Below are 19,904 nucleotides of genomic sequence, written 5' to 3'. Positions count from 1 at the left end.
GGCAATGCAATGAATGCAAACTGTCAGCAATGTCTATAAAAAAAAATCACTTACTTCCAGGGTCTGCATCAGATTTGGTTTTATTGCATCTTTCATCAAAACTGTCAAAGCACCTGTCACCCCCTGAAGGAGAGAAAAAAGAAACCCACATCAATTATTTAACCCCTACCAAAATATTAATGGCGTATTTTTAAAGAACTGTAACAAATAATCCTAAAATGTATATGGAACCACAAAGACTTGAGTAGCCACAGCAATCCTGAGAAAGAAAAACAAAACTGGAGGTATTGTGCTCCCTGATTTCAAACTATACTACAAAGCTATAGTCATCAAAACAGCATGGTACTGGCACAAAAACAGACACATAGAACAGAGAGCCCAGACATAAACACATGCTTATATGGTCAATTACTATATGGCAAAGGAGGCAAGAACATACGATGGGGTAAAGACAGTCTATTCAATAAAAGGTGTTGGGAAAATTGGACAGATACATGCAAAAAATGAAACTAGACCACTTTCTTACACCATATGCAAAAATAACTCAAAATGGATTAAAGACCAGAAATGTAAGACCTGACATCTTAAAGCTCCTAGAAGAAAATATCAGAAGTAAACTCTATGACGTAGCTCTTAAGATATTTTTTTGGCTATGTGTCCTCGAGGAAGGGCAATAAAGGAAAACAAATGGTACTACATTAAAAAAAAAGCGCTTCTGCATGGTGGTAGAAACCATCAACAAGACAAAAAGGCAACCTGCTGCATGGCAGCAGACATCTGCAAATGATATATTCAAAATACATAAAAAAGTCACACAGCTCAATGTCAAAAATAATCCAATTAAAAAACGGGCAAAGGACCTGAACTGACATTTCTCAGAGGAAGACACGCAATGGCCAACAGACACAGGAAAAAATGCTCAATGTCACTCAACACCAGGGAAATGCAAATCAAAAAAACCACAGGGCGTTACCTCCCACCTGTCAGACCAGCGATTATCAAGAAGAAACAAATATCAAACTCGGCGAGGATGTGGAGAAAGGAGAACCCTGGTGCCCTGTTGCTGGGAATGCAGACTGGTGCAGCCACCACGGAAAACAGTATGGAGGTTGCAAAAAAAAAGAAACTAAAAATAGAACTACCATGTGACCCGGGAATTCCACTCTTGGGTACTTACCAAAAAGAACAAAAAAATAATTAAAAAAGATACATGCACCCCTATGTTCACTGCAGCATTACCAGTAACAGCTGAGATATGGAAGCAACCTAGGTGTCTGTCATAGATGAACAGACAGAGAAAATACACCATGGAATATTAGCCATAAAAAAGAACGAAATCTTGCCATTTGCAACACAATGGAAAGACCTATCATGGTAAGTAGTCAGTCAGACAGAAAAAGAAAAATACCGTATGACTTCACTTACATGTGAGTCTACAAAACTAAACAAATAAATGAAAACAGAACGGAAACAAACTCACGGACACAGTGGACAAACTGACGGTTGCCAGGCCGGAGGGCAAGGGGGGTGGGGTGGGAAAGGGAAGGAGGTTAAAAAGCACAGGCTTCCAGTTACGAGAGGACGTCACAGAGGCGTAAGGCCCAGCATGAGGAGCAGAGTCGGCCGCATGATAACTACTGTGGTGACAGACGGTTACTGGACTTATCTAGGTGATCACAAGGTACATAAACATTGAATCGCTTATGTTGTACGCCTGAAACTAAAGTAATGAACGGTACGTCCACTATAATGAAAAAATAAACTGAACAAACATTTTTCCCATAAAGAAAAAAGCAACACTGATTATTGACAAAAGTGGATCCCGCCTGTGCCCTGTGACCAGCCTGTGCCCTGGGTGGGCATCCTCACAGGGTGGGGTCACCCGGGGGCTACATGTGACTCAGCACTGCACCCTCCATCCATCCCGCACCTCCTTGAATGCACGTCAGCCACGCCAGACCTAATGAGTGACGGGGAAGCAATCGTCACTGCAGCTTTTCCGAAACCTTCCTTGTGGGTGTTGCAGAGGTCTGCGGGAAAGCAGGTCCTGCAGCCCGCCTACGGGTGTTTTCGGGCAGTTCTGCTCATGACGTTTTCATCACAAGGGATTTCACTGTTGCCCAGAGAAAGACACGAAGAACTGAGACAAGGCTATTCACAGAGCGGGTGAGGGCGCCGTCTCCAAGCACCCACTCTGGTTTCCCGCCGCCCTTCCACCTCTCGCCCCAGACAGGGAAGGCGCTCCCGACACTGAAGCCTTTGAAAGGCTTCTGGTTTTCTGCGTCTCACACTCTCTGTCTGCCTAGAGTGGGGCTGCCTCCTCCCAGTGCTAGGATGCTCCGGGCAGGGCCCCTTTCCTGGAAGAGAGGAGAGACAGTAGGGATGAAGTCTCAGCACTGCTGGACATAGTTGGCCACACCCTGGCTGGTGTGGCTCAGTGGACTGAGCGCCGGCCTGTGAACCAAAGGGTGGCTGGTTCAATTCCCAGTTAGGGCACATGCCTGGGTTGCAGGCCAGGTCCCCAGTTGGGGACATGTGAAAGGCAACCACACATTGATGTTTCTCTCCCACTCTCTCTTCCTCTTTTTTTCTGAAAATAAATAAATAAAATCTTTAAAAAAAAAGTTGGTCAAATAAGGCCACATGGCACACTTTAAAAAAAAAAATCCCACCCTGGCTGGTGTAGCTAAGTGGATTGAGCACGGGCTGCGAACCAAAGTGTTGCAGGTTCGATTCCCAGTCAGGGCACATGCCTGGGTTGCAGGCCATGACCCCCAGCAACCGCACATCGATGTTTCTCTTTCTCTCTCTTTCTCCTTCCCTTCCCTCTCTCTAAAAAAAATAAATAAATAAAATCTTTAAAAAAAAATCCCTTCCACCTTTTCTAAAGACACTGGCAAGTATCTTTCTTCCATAGTTTGCATTCCCCCCACAGTCTGCATTAGCATTAACTTGGGCTGTTGTGCATTCTGTGGATTTGAGGGCAACTGTCTGTTAACGAACTAGTCGGTTAGTGGAAGGCTGTACTAGGAGCAGATGCATGTGGATGCAGCTGTGAGCAAATCAAGTGGCGTGGAACAGCCCTGAACAGACCAGCGAGGAGAATCTAGAGAACCTTCCTCTCTCCAAAGTGCATTAGTTTATTACTCTCTCCCTCTTCTGTCACCAAGGAGGTACATTTCTCTTAGGTGATCAATTTCTACTTTTACTCCATTTCATCATTTAAGATTTATGTAAGGAAATCCAATTTATTTTTCACTTGATTTTACAAAATACACACGGTAAGAAATTATAAATACACTAAGATGTTTTACTTTTAAAGCTGCTGGCAAGGATTGGTGCAAATAAATCAATTCTCTTTTCCTAACACAGAGCAGGTAGGAGAAAATAGTAGTTTGCTAGCTTTTCTGCATACGGTCTTTGCTTCTAATTCTTGCTCAAATACCCCTAGCTCAGGAAACTAAAGGAGAAAGAAAACCGGGCATCTCTCTCTCTCTCTTTTTTTTTTAGAAAGTGGAGATTAACTTTCTTTTTTTTAAAGATTTTATTTATTTATTTTTAGAGAGGGAAGGGAGGGAGAAAGAGAGAAAGAGAAACATTAATGTGCGGTTGCTGGGAGCCATGGCCTGCAACCCAGGCACGTGCCCCGACTGGGAATCGAACCTGCGACACTTTGGTTCACAGCCTGCGCTCAATCCACTGAGCTACGCCAGCCAGGGTGAAACTGGGCATTTCTGTTGGATTGTCTCAGGTGGGTTACCACCTGCTTGGCTCTCCATGCCACAGGTCATCTTCTGCTGCTCCTCACACTGTGACTGTTATCAAACCCGTGCCAAGCAACTCCCCTCCGAGAACAGCTGGGGCTGCCATGCCCACTGTACACTGGTGTCACCTGTTCCGTGTCCCGAGGTCATGTAGGGGGGAGCTTGAACATATTCTCCCAGGGGATATCAGAATCAATTATCTTCTAGGAGAGTTTAGAGGCCATTTATTCCAATTTCCACTGCAATACATAAATCCTTTTGACCAAATTGAAAATGAGCCATGAGGTAGGAAAATGATAGGATAGAAGTTTGAGAGTCCTCCCTTAATTTCCTACGGTGGACCAACTGCTGAGAGTTCCAACGCAGTGCAATGCAATCTGCAGAGATGAAGTACTTTTTGCAAAGAAGAAACAAAAGATAACCGAAGAAAGCAAACTCTGAGTTTGTGTCGGATCCAAGATTTTTATCACACAGAAAAAAGTAGGTTTAGGGAACTAATATTTGAGGATTAAGTTTCAAGTGACCCTTGCCATATATTTATTGGTTAATCCGATACACAGAAATATATTTATATAGGAACTGCGATATGTCAGTTTTGAGAGGAATGTAAAGAAATGTAAAGGCCGGGACAATTTTCGAAAAGCGGTCCTTTTACACCAAGCTGAACATGGGCTTCCCATTTAAGCTCAGTCCGAAGCATTCCAGAAAGCTGCTGATACAAACATATTTATTTAATTTACTTGACAAAGACCTATGAGATGAGTCAGTGAGATACATTTCTCCTAAAGCAGCCAAAAAGTAATCAAGACATGTTGGCAAAGGATTCATATTATGTTCTAAGCTTTTGGAATCAATAAAATATTAATCTTGCCTTCCCCCTTCCACAACTGTTTTTCAATCGGCAGTGCGTGTATTAGATTCCATTACCGCCCGTGACCCACCGTGTGGGAAGTGAGCTTCCACTTACAGTAACGGCGGTCCAATAGGCCTATGTGCGCCCTATAAACACGTGCACGCAAACTGATGGGGCTCAAGGTAACACTATATAGATGGTTCTCAAAAAGAACAAAAGGATTAGTGTGCCCAATGGGAGGAGGAACTACAAAAGGCCGTGGTGTGCCAGGATGCCGCGAGAGCTCTATGGAAAGCATCGTTCCCCTGAAGGAGGAGCTGGCGGAGGACCAATGAGTCAGGGGGAGACCTGCTTTGACAATGGAAAACCCGAACCTAAGGCACAAAATTGAAGAAGCCAGGGTACCCAGGGAACAAGCTGGAGCCAAGAACGTGCCAGATTCACTTAATCTTCCCTTTCACGAGGTGGGCCCACCTCCTTCCTATCTGTCGAAAGGGGATTTGCCCTCACAGTTTAAAGCTGGCAGAGGTCGCACTGTTTCAGAAGCCGTGGACGGGCTGCAGGACGACCCTGCTCCAGGCTGAGCCGAGATCAGGACCGGCAAGAATCGGGAAAAGCTTGGGAAGTCAAGTTCACATGCTTTGGTTGCAACCATTTACAAGCACGCTATAAAGGCCTGTGAGAACATTATGAAGCTGTAAAATACACAGGCTTGTGGGGGGTGGAAACAATGCGTGTGCAGCACTTCTGACTTCCCGTTGCACACGCCGCGGACAGGAGAAAGAAGACCTTCCTCCTCCTGACCACCACAGAGCAGGGGCAGCGAGCGCTCTGGACATCCTCCAGCGGACGCACTCACCAAATCTTCTGCCGTGACGGGGTGCCCGTTTTTGTCACTGGCCACCACCATTCTCCCCAGGCGCTCCTTCATGTCCTTGAGGCTGTTGGTCAGGGCCAGCACTGCCATGATCTCGCTGGCCACCGCGATGTCAAACTGCGCCTGAAGTGGACAGCAAAGGTACCGGTCAGCGGCAGGGCCACCTGGATGGCCGTTTCCACAAGGAGCCGTATCTTAGCAACTCAGTTCTGGACGGCCAGGGGTTTCTCCCCGACCGGCCTCTCTCCGGTCACGTGTTTTCTGAGCGTCTAGAGCACACATGGCCCTGGGCTTGGAGCTTTCTAGGGTGGCCTCCTAGGGTGGCTACCAGCTTCCTCCATTGGCTCTGCTGAGCAGGACTCGGTTTGGTTAGGCCCGTTACAACAGCTCACGGCACTATCTGCTTCTGTAGCACGTTCTGGACTTGTAATGAGTGAGCCATGTGATTCCCACTCTGATGCATGTCTCCACCATGGGACTGGCAGTGCCATCGAGGCAGGCACCCTTTGGGGAGGGCTCACTCCTGACACCCAAGCTTGCAGGGTTGAACTTGAAACCCAACAAGCACTAAATAGGTATTGGCTGAATAAATGAACGGCCCGCTGACTGCACCTGCCCCTGCATGTGGTGGTGTCAGAGGGCTGCGGCTGCCTGTCCAGGACAGAGGGGAGGAGCAGACAGTGAAGGAAGATGGTCCTGAGGCCAGCTTCCCCGAGAGAGGGTTCAACCCAGCAGTGAGGACACGCTGACTTATGTCATCTACCATGGCAACAGAGGGGCGGGGCCACATCAGCTCTCTAAGGGCCCAGCAACGAGTGCTGGGGAGCAACTGCTGCCTGCACCTTCCTATCGCCTCTCTCGGCTCCAGCTCCAGGCTGCGCGGAGGAACAGGGACCGAAAGAGACACGTGTGCACTTCCACCTCCTAATCCAGCCCCTGGACAAGCCACGGCACTGCACTCGGGCTGAATTCTCTGCTTCCCAAGGGGCACGAGAGCCAGGCGGGTTCGAGCTTACACAGAGAGGAAAGGGCTATGCCCTAGTGGGATCGCCTTATGAAACATTTTATTGTCCATTTCCGTCACTGACAAGAGAGGAAATGAAGGAAGCAAGGAGCTTTCTGGCTACTTCCTGACTGAGATTTCATTCATCATCGATTTAATGAAAAAATATTACCTGAAAGTCAAATGCAGCTATATTTAATTACTGCATTCTCAATATAACCCATTCCAAACATAAGTGGTTTTTCATTGTATGATACTTAGGATTCTCTACACTAGCATTCCATGATAGAGGGTACATATAAAAAATGACTAAAAATATTGAGACTTTCTATACACCACATGAGACTAGAAATATTCTTAAAGTATTACCTGCATAAGTAATAGGTGGAATTCATAAGACACACACAAGCTCCTCATTTGTAATCACCACAATTTCAAAATTGTGTATCTTGAGCAACACGAGAAAGTAAAACGAACTGAATCAATGTAAACTTCATTGTTATTCATTTCAGTGACTAAAGGATGCAGAGAGCGGCTCATTTCATTGACTGAGTGATGGAGAGGGCTCCTCATCTTTGTGTTGCAAATAAAGTATTTCAAATCATATAAAAGTATAAGTGTGATTATTCTCATTGTTTATAACAAGTTGAAGCAAAGGACATAAAGGCACGCTGGCAAAGACGTGAACGGACACGGCTTTTCTGGAAGGTGACGTGGAAATACACATCAACATCTGAAACCTGCATCCTCTTTGACTCTGCAGTTATGGATCTAGGATTTCGTCCTGAGGCTATCACCACACACGTGAATATGTGTGCATTGCCTTTGTGTGTATCAGCATACTAATGACAGCTGAACGCTGCGAATACCCTAAGTGTCCATGAACAGGGAACTGGTTAATCCATTGTGATATATCTACAAGATAAGATATTCTGTGGCCATTAAAAAGTCATCATATAGCTCTCCCTTTATGGACATAAAAAGATTTTTAGTAGGGGCTTAGGATTTAAAAAGAGCAGTTGGAGTTTTTAAATATAATCCCTTTATTTAAAAACATTGTTATACATAAAGCAACACAGGATATAATCTTGGACAAGTTATTTAAATAACGCAACGACTTTCCTCATTTGTAAACCAGATTCCGTTTACAAATGGAATGTGCTGGTAATGAGCCTATTGATACCAGGCGCGTAGTAGGCATTCAAATCAGTGCCCAGTTACTGGGAAAATGCAGAGAAAACGTGAAAGGTCTTCCTTACCACTGCCTTTCTTTCCCAACCCCCTTCCCAGATGTAACTGTCAGAAGTTGGTATACATCTCACCAGCTTCCATTTCATGCATTTACATAGATATATGGATATGGATGCTGGCTTTTTGTTAACACAAATGTGATTATACCATGTGTATTTTACTTCAAAATTTTTAAAGTTGTTTTTTAACCTTTCCATTTCACACTGGTATGAGAGCTCTAAGTCTCCCCGACCCATGTATACTTTGTTATTTCCTACGGCCACATGTCCCTGTGCTGCAGGAGGCACCAAAGGCACGTGATGACCCTACTGGCAGGCACTGCGACTGTTGCAAATTTTCACCATCACAAACATGCTGCAACTAATACCCTTATACAGGCCCCCCCGCCCCCATATACACATATTCCTCACTTCCTCCTTTTTCTTTAACATTTGTAGACCTGGAGTTGAAACTGTTGGGTCATTTCAAACTTGAAAACTAGCGAACTGTCATTCAGGAGGCTCTACCATAATTTACATACCCCCTAGCTCTGTAAAAAAGTCTCCCTTTATTTGCATCCTAACGTTCAATAGTAAATGCTTTGATCAGTTCAGAGGTAAATGTTACTGCATTGTTTTTTAATCAGCAGCTTTATGATTATGTACTGGCATTTAATTTGTCTTTGTAGATTGCCTTTTACTTATTCTGTTCCTTTATTTAACAAATATTTATCGAATATCTACAATGACCATACCACCAAGTTCTACACGCTGAGAACACAGCCATGGACAAGAGGCAGAAGGCCCTGCCCTAGGAGACTCACATTGTAGTAAAGGGAGGCAGAAAATACACAAGATACGTAAGGGTGGCAGGGAAAAGAAAAATGGAGTTTGGGGACAGGCAGCTACAGACACCTTTCCAGGGACGATGCCCCAAACGGGTGAGCCACCGAGCCGGGGACAGGCAATGACAGTTTTAAAGACAGTGGCAGGAAAGGCCTTCAGGAGAGCAGTATCTGAGTACCCATCTGTGGCAGTTCTTTTCACGTGTGGCACACTGGTCCTTCGTTTTATACAAAGAGATTGCAAGCATTCTCTCCCCGGTTGTCAGTGGTCTTTGAATGTTTTTTGCAGGTCATTTTCTTCATACTCAAGATTTTCACTTTTTAATGTTAGAATGAGCTCTTCTTTAGACTAAAGTAAAAGTGATTCTTTTGCTAAGAAAACTTAACAACGTGAAGGCCATAAATCTAAAACTGTCTTAAAACGTACAGTGCATTCCAAAAAAACAAAAAAAACCCCCATAACCCAGAGGTCTACTGGGCCTGGCTGAAAACCCAGGGAGTGAGCTGCTACTCCCTCAGCGCCACCACCCCACCTAGGAGGCCCATCAGAACGAAGGTGGGTGTCCTCCTGTACCTTCCGCTTCCTCTGGATTTGGATAATGAGGCATTAGCCTTAAAAATTCCTCAGGCTATTCAGCCAAATAATGAGGTGGTTTTTTTCTTTAGCTTTTAAATCTGAATAATGTGTCTCAGATTTCCATTTTTTAGTTGTCATTCAGCCGCAGTTAATAACTGGGTGGGTCCAGAAAAAAAAAATGTGTTAGGCTTGACAAGGGACCTGCTTGAGTGGCTCATCCCAGAAACACAACTAAAATCACCCAAGAAAAGGATGGTAACATAGTGCAGGAGGCTTCTCCTTCCGATCCCCCCCAGTCCTGCTGAGGGGTTGCAAATGACGCCTGGAAACGGTGGGCGCCCCTGGGGCCACTGCAGGGGGAGGAAGGAGGAGACAAAAGCAGAGAAGGAGCTCCGGAGCCGCCGTGAACCAACGCTCCTGAGAGCAGAGCCGCTGCTGCGAAGAAAAGGCCACCTACCTGCCGGGAACAGCCCTTCTCCGTGTTTGCCTGCCCGATCGTTATTTTCCGTAGAAATCGGTCATTTGTATCCAATACTGAAAGAGAAGAGAGCAGAGTGTTCCGTCAGTGAGCACGGACTGGCTGCCCAGCGTGCACCCGGCACTGTCCTGAGTGCCAGGAGGCGGTGGGGGGCGAGAGACCAGGGCTGGCTTCCCACGTGCAGAAGCCCCAGAGCGAGGACACAGGGAAGGACCAAATAAACGAGAAAAGCCAGAGAGTGGTCATTGCCTTAGAAGATAAAGGAAGCGAGGTGACAGTGTGTGCCAGGGCATTAGAGGGGAGGAGGTACCATTTTTGACTAAGCAGTGAGGAAAAGTGGTGACATTAATATTATGCTGAAACCTCAGTCACAGGGAGGCGGCAATGAAGATCCTCAAATGGTTAAACACTGAACCACCACAGGACCCAGTGAGTCCACCTCTACACGTCTGTTCAATGGACTAGAAAGCAGGAGCTTGAACAGGTATTTGCACATCCACGTTCACAGCCACGCTGTTCGCAACAGCCCACAGGTGGAAATGACCGAGTACCCAGCAGATGAATGAAAAAGCAAAATGTGGTAGACACACCCAATGGAATATTATACAGCCATAATAAGGAATGGACTTTTGATTCTACGCTCCAACATGGACAGAGGCTGAAAACACTAGGATGATGAGATACGCTGGCAGGCATATTACTGCATGATCCTATCAAGAACAGGAAAATTCTCAGAGACAGAAAGTAGAACACTGGTTCCCAGGGGCTGGCAGAAGGTGCGTTATTGTTCAGTGGGTGCCAAGTTTTTGTCGGGGACTAGGAAAAGGTCTGGGTGTAGCCAGTGGTGATGGTGCAGTCACTGTAAGCCTGGTGGATGCATTCAATGGAACTAACCACACACTTATGATGGTTCCAAAATCTCCAGTGTTGTTACTTTTATAATAAAAAACACACACATTTTTACAAGTTTCCACAGAGATTTGACTTTCCTGTAGTTTGGGAGACAGACACACAGCAATACCCCATCATACAACTATTACCAGCACGGCACCTGTGGATTACTTGGGTCATGCTTTGGAGTTTAGAAAGCACCCCCATGTTGCTGCGGGCCTGTGCAAGGCAGAGGAGGGAATTATGACTCCATTTCACAGAGGAAACTGAGTCAGTCACTTGTAGAAAGTCGGACAGCTCATAAATGGTAGCGCCAAGATTCAATGTCTGCCTTTGTCTCCCCGTCTCACGGTTTGTGGGAAACACTAAGTGCTTAATGAGCTATTTGAACGGATTCCCAGAAGGGAAGCTTCACAAAGGCGTGGGCCTGGGCTGTGTCTGGGATGGCCTGGGCGAGGGGCCGGCTGGGCCAGCGCAGGCGGAAGAACAAAGGCAGGCCCACCGGTCTGGGAAGAGGGCAGGGAGCAGACAGGGGCCTGCAGAGGGCCACCACGTGGTGGTCCTTCTAGCCAAACCATGTGATGGCAGTTTTAGGCCACAGGGAATGGCAGAGAATTGTGTCACACAGGACTGAGATAGGTAGCGACAGAGCAATGTCTACAATATGAACCTACTGAATTGGGGGATGGAAATTTAAGCAAGAATACCTATTAAAAGGTAACACAATGCATCAGGCACCTGATAAAAATGGAAGTGGGCAGAAATGGGAATGGGTGGCAGGTCTGAGAACGTACCAGGAGTGAGGGACCAGGAGCATGTACTATCGAACCCTCCGTAGCGCCTCTGCCCTCAGCAAGTGCTATCGCCATGTGCCTGGCAGTAGTGATCATCTCCACTTCCATCTCCAAGGACCAAGGCCCAGAACATGCACATGGCTTGCTCAGGGTCGGCCACACAGGAAGTTAGTGGAAGGGCGGAGACACACCCAGGGCTCCTGACCCCATGTTTGGCACTTTTTTCCTCTGTCCCCTCCTGGTAGAGGGCAGTGTGTGTGTGTGGGGGGGGGGGGGGGGGGTGGGGAGGTGTCCCAGCTCAGAGGGAGACGGGAAGGCCAGGACCAGGATGGAGATGATGGGGACTCCCTCTGCAGTGCATTCCAAGTGTGGAGAGTATTCTAGTACTGGCTGGAAGCACGTGCTAGACTCAGAGAAAAAATTCAGAACGGAAAATATGAATTTCAGAGCTGCCTAGAGTGGTGCTAAGAAAATAAAAGGGAAAAATTAGAGTGGTGGGTAGAGAGGACAAACAAGGAGAGGCACAGATTTTTAAAAAATGGAGACTAAGAGGCCAGAGAAGAAGAGATGAAGAAGAAAATTAAGCAACGTTGCCTGGACACGCGGAAGGCGTGGGCGTGGATGAGACGCCGCCCGGACGGAGCGGTCGGTTGAAGAAGGGGAGCAGCCTTTTCTCCCGAACAGGCGGCGGAGATGAGCGACGCAGGGAGGAGAGACGAGGACGGGAAACAAGCAAATGGGGGCTTAGGAGACACAAGCTGGGCGGACGGACAGCGGGAGGAAAGGAAACCGTGTCTCTGTGAAACTGATTTTAGAGCTTCTGCTGGCCCGCTGTCACCCCCCCCTCCCGCACCCGGGGATCTGGGGATCAGCGCCCACCTCTCTGCCACGTGATGGTGGAGGGGTCGATGTCCAGGCGGGCGAATCTCCTCATTTCCTCTTCTGTCAGTGCGCCTGGGTCAGTCTTGTCGATCCCCAGTTTCTGATGAGCAAGAAGAAAAAGAGCGCCAAGCGTGAGAAGGAACAGAAGCAAGATGCAGCCAGCATGATCTCTCTTTTCTCCATGACTAGGAGAGCCTTTTTAAAGACTGAACTGGAACTCTGAGTAAACCGAAGGTTAGGTCACCTCGTATAACGCGGTACCTCCTCAGTGGGAAACACTGAAATTTGTAACACACCCTTCACATGACGGATCTGGAAATGCCGTGGGGTCGGCGGCACCCAAGGAGCACAGGCCGCCTCCTCGGAGGGCCTCGGCCGCTCTCGGTGGCCACCGCGCGCTGTGCTCGGGAGGGGCGTCACCCGCTGTCTGTGGGACTGCCGCTCCCGTTCCCAGGTCTTCGTTTCCAGTGCAAATACCCACGACTCAATGACACTTTATGTCTGTGTTTTCAAAACTAGTTATTTCTAACTCCCTGAAGGAGAACAATCCATCGGGATTGACAATGGATCTATTTCTACAAGGGAAACATTCTGAGAAAATGGCTTTCAATGAGGACGTGCAAGGAAAGAGTCTGGAGCAGAAACTCGCTCTATTGCAGTTGCAGAGGGCCAGGATGCGGTGGTCCTTCCGGCCAAGCCCTGCGATGGCAGTTGCATCCTGCCCGGGACGGGGGAGAATTGTGTCACGCAGGACTAAGATGGGAGGGTACGTTGTGTGCTGTTCTCCACAAACCCACGTGGTTGAGTATGAAGCAAGGGGGTGAATTTTTAAAATCAACTGTTACCAAATAGTGCCAATAATTTATACCATTAAAGTTAGTTTTTAGTCTCTGAAAAAGAGCAAGAAGAAATTTAATGAGATTAGTAAAATAAGCCACAAAATTTTCTATTTTTACTAGAAAATGGTAATGTGGATAAGAATTATGATTGCTTAGTATCATGTGGACTATAATTGAAAGTAAAAAAAAAACCCACAAAAATAAATACAGCAAAAAAAAAATTGCTTAGTATCTTCCTGCAATGAAACTTAAGTAGGTGAATTTTCAAAGGCTGTGTCTTATTTCCTAGAAATGTAGGAAGTCCGACATTGAGGAAGGTTCATGAAACAGGAGACCCTGTCTGTTCGCGGACCAGGGCACCCTGGGCCCGCAGGGCAGGCCTCCCATTCTCACAGAGGAAGAAGAACGTGAGGCCTGATGCGTCCACCCTGCCCTCCGGGGTGGGATCCGGGTCGCAGGCTTCCCGTCCTACACTCTCCCTGCTGGACTGTTCTGTCTCTTGATCGTTTGCTACTTCACAGAGGGTCTGAAAACCAAAAGCAAACCAAGCTCAAAGCTTCTGGCTTTGACAACGATTCTGACGTGTCTCTAGGATATTTCCTTTTCGTGGGACCCCTCACTGGAGACTTACTTTCAGTCGAGCGAGCTGAATGTCTGAAAATTCTCGAACACCATTCACTGAAGGAACCAGGCGATTGTACAGGGCCTAAGAACACAAAACAAAAATAAAACCCCATCAAAGTTTAAGGGCCAGCCATGAGCTTGGACTCTTCACGGGACACAACCAAGTTCATTGCATTTATAAGCAAACTGTTTAGATTAGAGACCTTATTAAAATTCTTGGCTAAGATAAGCAACGCAGCCTGAAGCTCTGTCGTGTTCATAAATCTGACTACATCTGACATAACGCACATTGCTAAGAGTTTGCATAAATATATTATTTCTTGATCTACAGCCTTATAACTATCAGGTTAATATTTATCAGAGTTTGGCTTCAAAAACACACTAGAAAGTCACTTTAATTGGAGGTAGTCAGGACCCTTGTAAAAGTGCCAGAAACCCCCACTTTCATCCGTGTCTATTCTATGAGGAACTTGCATCCAGGATCCTGTCCCTTTCAGGTGCATGGTTCGCCTCTCAGAGCGCATGCACCTGAAGCCATCAAGGGGGTCAGGCCTCTTTAACAGCACACCCAGGGGCAGCTGCATGTAGCCAGTCTTAAAAAGCTCTCTCTCCAAACCTTGGTGTAGAACAGAGACTAGACCTTCAGACAGAAGGAAGAGAAGTGGCCTGGCCCGCCAATTACCTCCAAAACTGAAGACTCGTCTCAAAGACCATTTGGCTTAAAAGGAGAATTAACACAATCCTCTGAACAATGTGGCCGTGGTCATAAACACACTTGAGAATTTGACCAAAATATGGACCCTCTCTCCAAGAAATAAGGACACATACAGACATTCACAAAATTTAGAATAAAATTTCAGGGAGTTTACATACTTCAGAAGTTTTCTACAGGCCCTTTAAGAATCCAGGAATCCTAGGACAAGATTCCCCCAGTGGCCACCGAGAAAGCTTTCTCACCTTATCAGTCTGAGTGTTTTCATGCAAAATCCTCGTGTCGATGGCAGCAGCCAGCAAGTTGTTGGCAGCAGTGATGGCATGGATGTCCCCAGTCAAGTGAAGGTTGAACTGCAAATGAAACGAAAACATCTTCCTACTTGTTTTAAACAACCACGACAGTATTCAAGGGCTTTCTAAATAAACAAAATATTATGCGAGTTACATAGCCTTATAATGAGCTGAACCCCTAAAACAGCCTAAACCGAAAACCCAGTGCCAGGGTCTTCTGGTCGACCACAGGGAACTCTTGAACAGAATTCTGTCGCAAATTCTCTTCCTTTCTCAGGTGAAGGGTGAAGCATTCTGATGGACTTAGTGACTGGTTTCCTTATTTTGTTTTTCCTTATGGTAATTTCATTTTTATGCATTATTTTATGAGTTACAAAGGGCATCATATCAAATATACTTTGGAATGAGGCAGGGCATGAAATATAACAGAATAATGTAAAACATGACAGAAAGTCTGAGAAATAGAAAATACATCATTCTCACAGCTCGATTCTGCTATTTTCTTTCCAGTCTTATGGGCACACATGACTATCATTTGTAAAATCAGCATACTTATAATTTGGCACCTGTTTTTTAACATTAACTTCTTATTATGTAGTAATCTTGTTTATGCATAGTTACAATTTATAGGGGCTGTGTAATTGAGCAGATGCACCAAAATTGTTCAGTTCCTATGCCTGGTAATTTAAGTGGATCCCAAGTTTTCACTTTTGCAAATAAGTATACAATTATAAAAAAAATACATGCAAATCACTTTTTTTAAAAAAAATCAGTGATTTTTATATCACACTGCTGGATATATTTCCAGCAGTGTGGTCATGGGGTTAGAGGACCTCGATAATATCACCACCACACTGCTTCTCGAAAGGGCTGAAGTGCCACGTGATAAAACTGCCAGATCAGTGACCTCAGTGACGAAGTGACCTTTGGGCTGAAACAGTGAGTTAACTTATTTTAAAAAGTGGGGTTCTGTTTTAAGTCACATTTTTTTCATTTGTTGGAAGATTAAAATGTCTACTTTCTAGTTAAAGTCTTAAAACAAAAATATATAATCACTAAAAATATAAAAAATTAAATATTTTATAATATTTGTAATTTGAAACAAAACAAAGAAAAAGCAAAATATAACCAAGGACACTGAAATAGAGGACAGACTGACAGTGACCAGAGGGGAGAGAAGAGGGAATTTCAGGGGAGAATGGGAAGGGTTCACAGGAACAAATTTAAAGGACACATGGACAAAAACTAGGGGGAGGGTGGTAATGGGAGGGAAGTGGGGAGGGTTGGGTGGGCGGGCTGGAATGGGCAGGCTGTGTAATTGAGCAGATGCACCGAAATTGTTCAGTTCCTATGCCTGGTAATTTAAGTGGATCCCAAGTTTTCACTTTTTGGGAGTAAATGGGAGTAAAAGGGAGAAAACTGTACTTGAACAAAGATTAAAATAAAAAAAATGTTTAAAAATATTTGTAATTTGAAATATTGAGATCATAACAGTATAATAGTTTATACCTTAGCTTTTGCACTTAATGTTAATAGTACTAGCATTTTTTTATATCATTAGTTTTCAAAATATAATTTGATGTCCTGTTATTAAGACATTTAAGTTTTCTCTCCCAATTTCTTTAATGCTATAAACTGTGAAGGTAAAAAGGTAAATAGTTTTTAAAATTAATTCTTCACACATACAATTTTTCCTTAGGATAAACTAAGAATGAATTTATTTAAGCCAAAGGGTATAAATATTTTTAAGGCTCTTGATACATATTTCTAATGCCCTCCAAAGAAGTTTTACCAACACTTTCCAGCAGCACATAAAAGTGTTCTTCAGGCCCTGGCTGGTGTGACTCAGTGGACTGAGCGTAAGCCTGTGAACCAAAGGGTCACCGGTTTGATTCCCAGTCAGGGCACAGGCCTGGGTTGCAGGCCAGGTCTCCAGTGGGGGGTTGTGCAAGAGGCAACCGCACATTGATATTTCCCTCTCCTCCTTCCCTTCCCCTTTGTCTAAAAATAAATAAATAAAATCTTAAAAAAGCAAGTGTTCTTCAGTCTCTCTCTGTCAAAATGTGGTATTATTAACTATTTTTAAAAAATCCAGCTCTGTCAATTTGATAAGTAAAATGATCACTGATAATAGTTTTAATGTAGATTAATTGGATCCTTAATGAAGATAAACATTTCTTGGCTAATTACCACTCTTTCTGGTGTTTCTATTGAATCCCTTGCCCCTTTTAGAGTTGTGATACAAGGTTTTCCTTCCAGCTATCTACTTGGTATCCACAGGCCCCCAGTGGACTTCTCTGACTGCCTCAGGCCCAGCCGCCACCCATTGTGTCTCTGGTTGTCCACTTCAGTAAATGATTCTGCAGACTTGCTGCCCCCAGTAACATGGGTATCATCCTTGCCTCTTCCCCTTTTCTCACCCCCCTACGTCTCATTCTACAAACAGCAGGAAACAGGTCTTAAGTCACTGTCATCCTTTTTTTCCATCCTCACTGCCACCAGCCAGGGCTAGGCCACCACCATCCTTTCTCTGGGCTACTTGCCCGGTCTCCTTCCTGGACTCCTGCGTCCGCTCAGGCCCGCGCCGATCCACTGCCGGTACAGCAGCCAGAGCGATGTTTAGGAAACCCTGTCCAGACCCCTGGAACGGCTGCCCGTGCTACTTCCAGTCATGTCCAGCCTCCTGCCTATGACCTTCAATAGCAGAAGAGAGCCCGTGTCTCCACCTCGGCTCTCTCCACACCCCGCTGGCCCACGGGCACACGCTCGTGTCCTCTTGGTCCCCAAACAGGCCAGATTGTCGCCCGCCTCAGAGCTTTCCCACAGGCGGGTCCCACTGCCTGCACTGCTTTCCCGTATTCTACAAGGCTGGCTGGCTCCTTCTCCCCCTTCAAGTCCTGGTATTTTCACTCTCAATTCATCAGTCCATTTGGAATTCCCTTCTAATCCTTCCCCACGATCTCTTACTAGGTTCCGTCCAGCACACCCTGCCTGTTCGTGCACGCCGTCAACAAACATCTCCTCAGTGCCAAGCCCCGGGCTCAGAGTAGGGGCAGAGAGCTGAAGAGGATGGGGAGGTCCTCGAACTCCAGGAACAAACCCACCGCTTGCCTGTCTGACCCACCCGACCACCACGAGGTAGTTCCAACTGTCTTATGCCTTAAGTTTGGCCCAACTCCGAGCCATGCAGCTGAGGCCATGTGACAGCTGGACACCAACGCCCTGTCAATGTTTGCTGGCTAAATCCTGAGCAGTTCCCCTGGGCCCAGTGGACTGCATGCTCAATCCCCAATCCTAGGCGTGGTCTGCATGCTCGATCCCCAACCTGGCCTCCCGGCTCTGGGCCTTTTGGCTGGAGAATATAACTCTCGCCAGCCCCTGAACTGTTCTTTCTTACCCCCGGCCCCAATATCGGAAGATTATCCAGGCTTCCCTGGGTAAACACCTTTCCTATCCCTTTGACAAAACCAACAAGTCTCTCCTAGGGAGCATCGACTATCGCTGCGCACTCTGATAAATGCTGGGGCCTGGGGTCTCTAACTCACCATGGGGCCGACCAAGCCAGGTGGAGACAAACACCGAGTAGAGGGAAATCAGCGGCTGGAACAGACCCTGGGAGCGTGTGCTGGGCAGGGAGGGCAGGAAAGGGAGAGCATCCCAGGGCAGGAGAGGGTGGGGCGGGGGAGGGCTGCGCGTGGGCCCGGAGACAGTGAGACAGGAGAGAGACAGGGATGCAGCAGCCCAGGAGGACCCACTACGCTGCGCTGGGTGCGCAGGGACGGCCTGACCACTGCACTGCACTGGACAGGGACGGACATGCTCAGCCTTGGGTTCTGGGAAGACGTCTCAGGGCCTGGACTCAGAGGCCTGTGCAGAGAGGAGAAGTGACGTGATCCAGTCACTGGCCAGATGCAGGAGACAAGGGCGTGGAGGCCGGGGGCAAGGTGGTTCTGGAGAATCAGCACCAGTGGCCTTTCCAGCCCATTCTGGGGGGAACTAGCTGATTCTGGGGTCTCGATGTACAGAAGTGAAGACTCCAAGCCCTCCTGAACTTGGCAGTGTAAACAGTGATCGATGGAGACACAGGTCTGCTTCCTTTGCCCAGAACCCTCGAGGCCAGAAGGCTTTTGGGATTCAGAATTTTCTGGAATTTAGAGACGTGATATGATGTCCATATAATTTACCTATAAAACAGCCCAAGCAGGGCCTAGGGCAGCATCCATTCATCGAAAACAGCATCTCTCGAGCCAAATGTATGAATATTTACATCAAGCAGCGCAGACAATTCCCATAGGTAGCTCACAACAATAAATGTCAGATTTTGGTTTTCAGAGCCTTTAGGACTTTGGAGCTGAGTACGGTGGGGCTGTGTTTATGGGGACACACACAAAAAAAAGTGCCAGGAAGGAAAAACAGTGACACACGACACGTGTCCCTTTGAGATCTTACCTCCTCCATGGGAATGACCTGGGCATAGCCACCGCCTGCAGCTCCTCCTAAACAACAGAGCAGGCACCATTTAGAGCGAGTCACCAAGTTCAGCTACACAGACAAGCAGAATAGGGCCCCAGGGACGTGGCTCTCCAACCCCAACAGGGAGGCTCGGGGCTCCCCAGCCCCAACAGGGGGGCATGTGCCTCCAAGGCAGTGAGAGACATGAACCGTTTATCCAGGTAGAACAGAGGGGGAAAGAACGCTCACAGTGTCCAACTGTGCAATTTAAGGATTTCGGTTTCCTCATTTTAAAAAAAAGGGTACGAGTAACAGCAAACGCCCTTGCAGCAAACTGAGATTATCTTATGGATTTGTTATTCGATCCGTGTGGCTGCGCTTCATTAAAGCTGCATGCGCACTGAAGTATCAAGAAACTGTGTTAAAAAAAAAAACCATCTGATAAACTCAGACTAACACATTATAAACTTCCACTTATTTTAGATAGTAATATATATGATTTGCCTTGCTGCTTATCCTTCAAAATTATAAAACTATTACATTAAAAAAACTTATGTTTCCTAACATAATAATAAGAATGCCTTCCATGTCTATACCATTTTATAGTTCACCCTGCTTTTTCTACACTCTCTCATTTGGTCCTCTCCTTAACCCGGTAAGCCTGGCTTATGTCTTTTCACTCTTTCTTACAGATACAGCTCAGAGAGGTTACAACTGGCTAAAGGTCACACAGCCGTAAGAGACGCAGCCATGGATAAAACCTCAACCTTCTTGCTCCAAATCTAACATTC

The 19,904-nt window shown here is 46.3% G+C and overlaps 1 protein-coding gene across 1 annotated transcript in view; it reads right to left on the bottom strand.

Moving 5' to 3' along the window:
• MTHFD1L (methylenetetrahydrofolate dehydrogenase (NADP+ dependent) 1 like) overlaps positions 1–19,904 on the bottom strand; it is a 167,097-nt gene that overhangs the window by 99,220 nt on the left and 47,973 nt on the right. Inside the window, exons 13-19 of the mRNA XM_045844075.1 lie at positions 19,111–19,157; positions 14,614–14,721; positions 13,664–13,738; positions 12,191–12,293; positions 9,606–9,682; positions 5,477–5,617; positions 55–123 (exon numbers count right to left, since the gene is read on the bottom strand). Of these exons, the coding sequence (XP_045700031.1) occupies positions 55–123; positions 5,477–5,617; positions 9,606–9,682; positions 12,191–12,293; positions 13,664–13,738; positions 14,614–14,721; positions 19,111–19,157 (620 nt within the window). The remainder of the gene's footprint in view (positions 1–54; positions 124–5,476; positions 5,618–9,605; positions 9,683–12,190; positions 12,294–13,663; positions 13,739–14,613; positions 14,722–19,110; positions 19,158–19,904) is intronic.

This window comes from Phyllostomus hastatus, unplaced genomic scaffold (assembly GCF_019186645.2).
Source record: "Phyllostomus hastatus isolate PE091 unplaced genomic scaffold, TTU_PhHast_1.1 phas_contig_40, whole genome shotgun sequence".
NCBI classification, from domain to species: Eukaryota; Metazoa; Chordata; class Mammalia; order Chiroptera; family Phyllostomidae; genus Phyllostomus; species Phyllostomus hastatus.
This window is presented reverse-complemented; position numbering and strand designations above follow the sequence as displayed.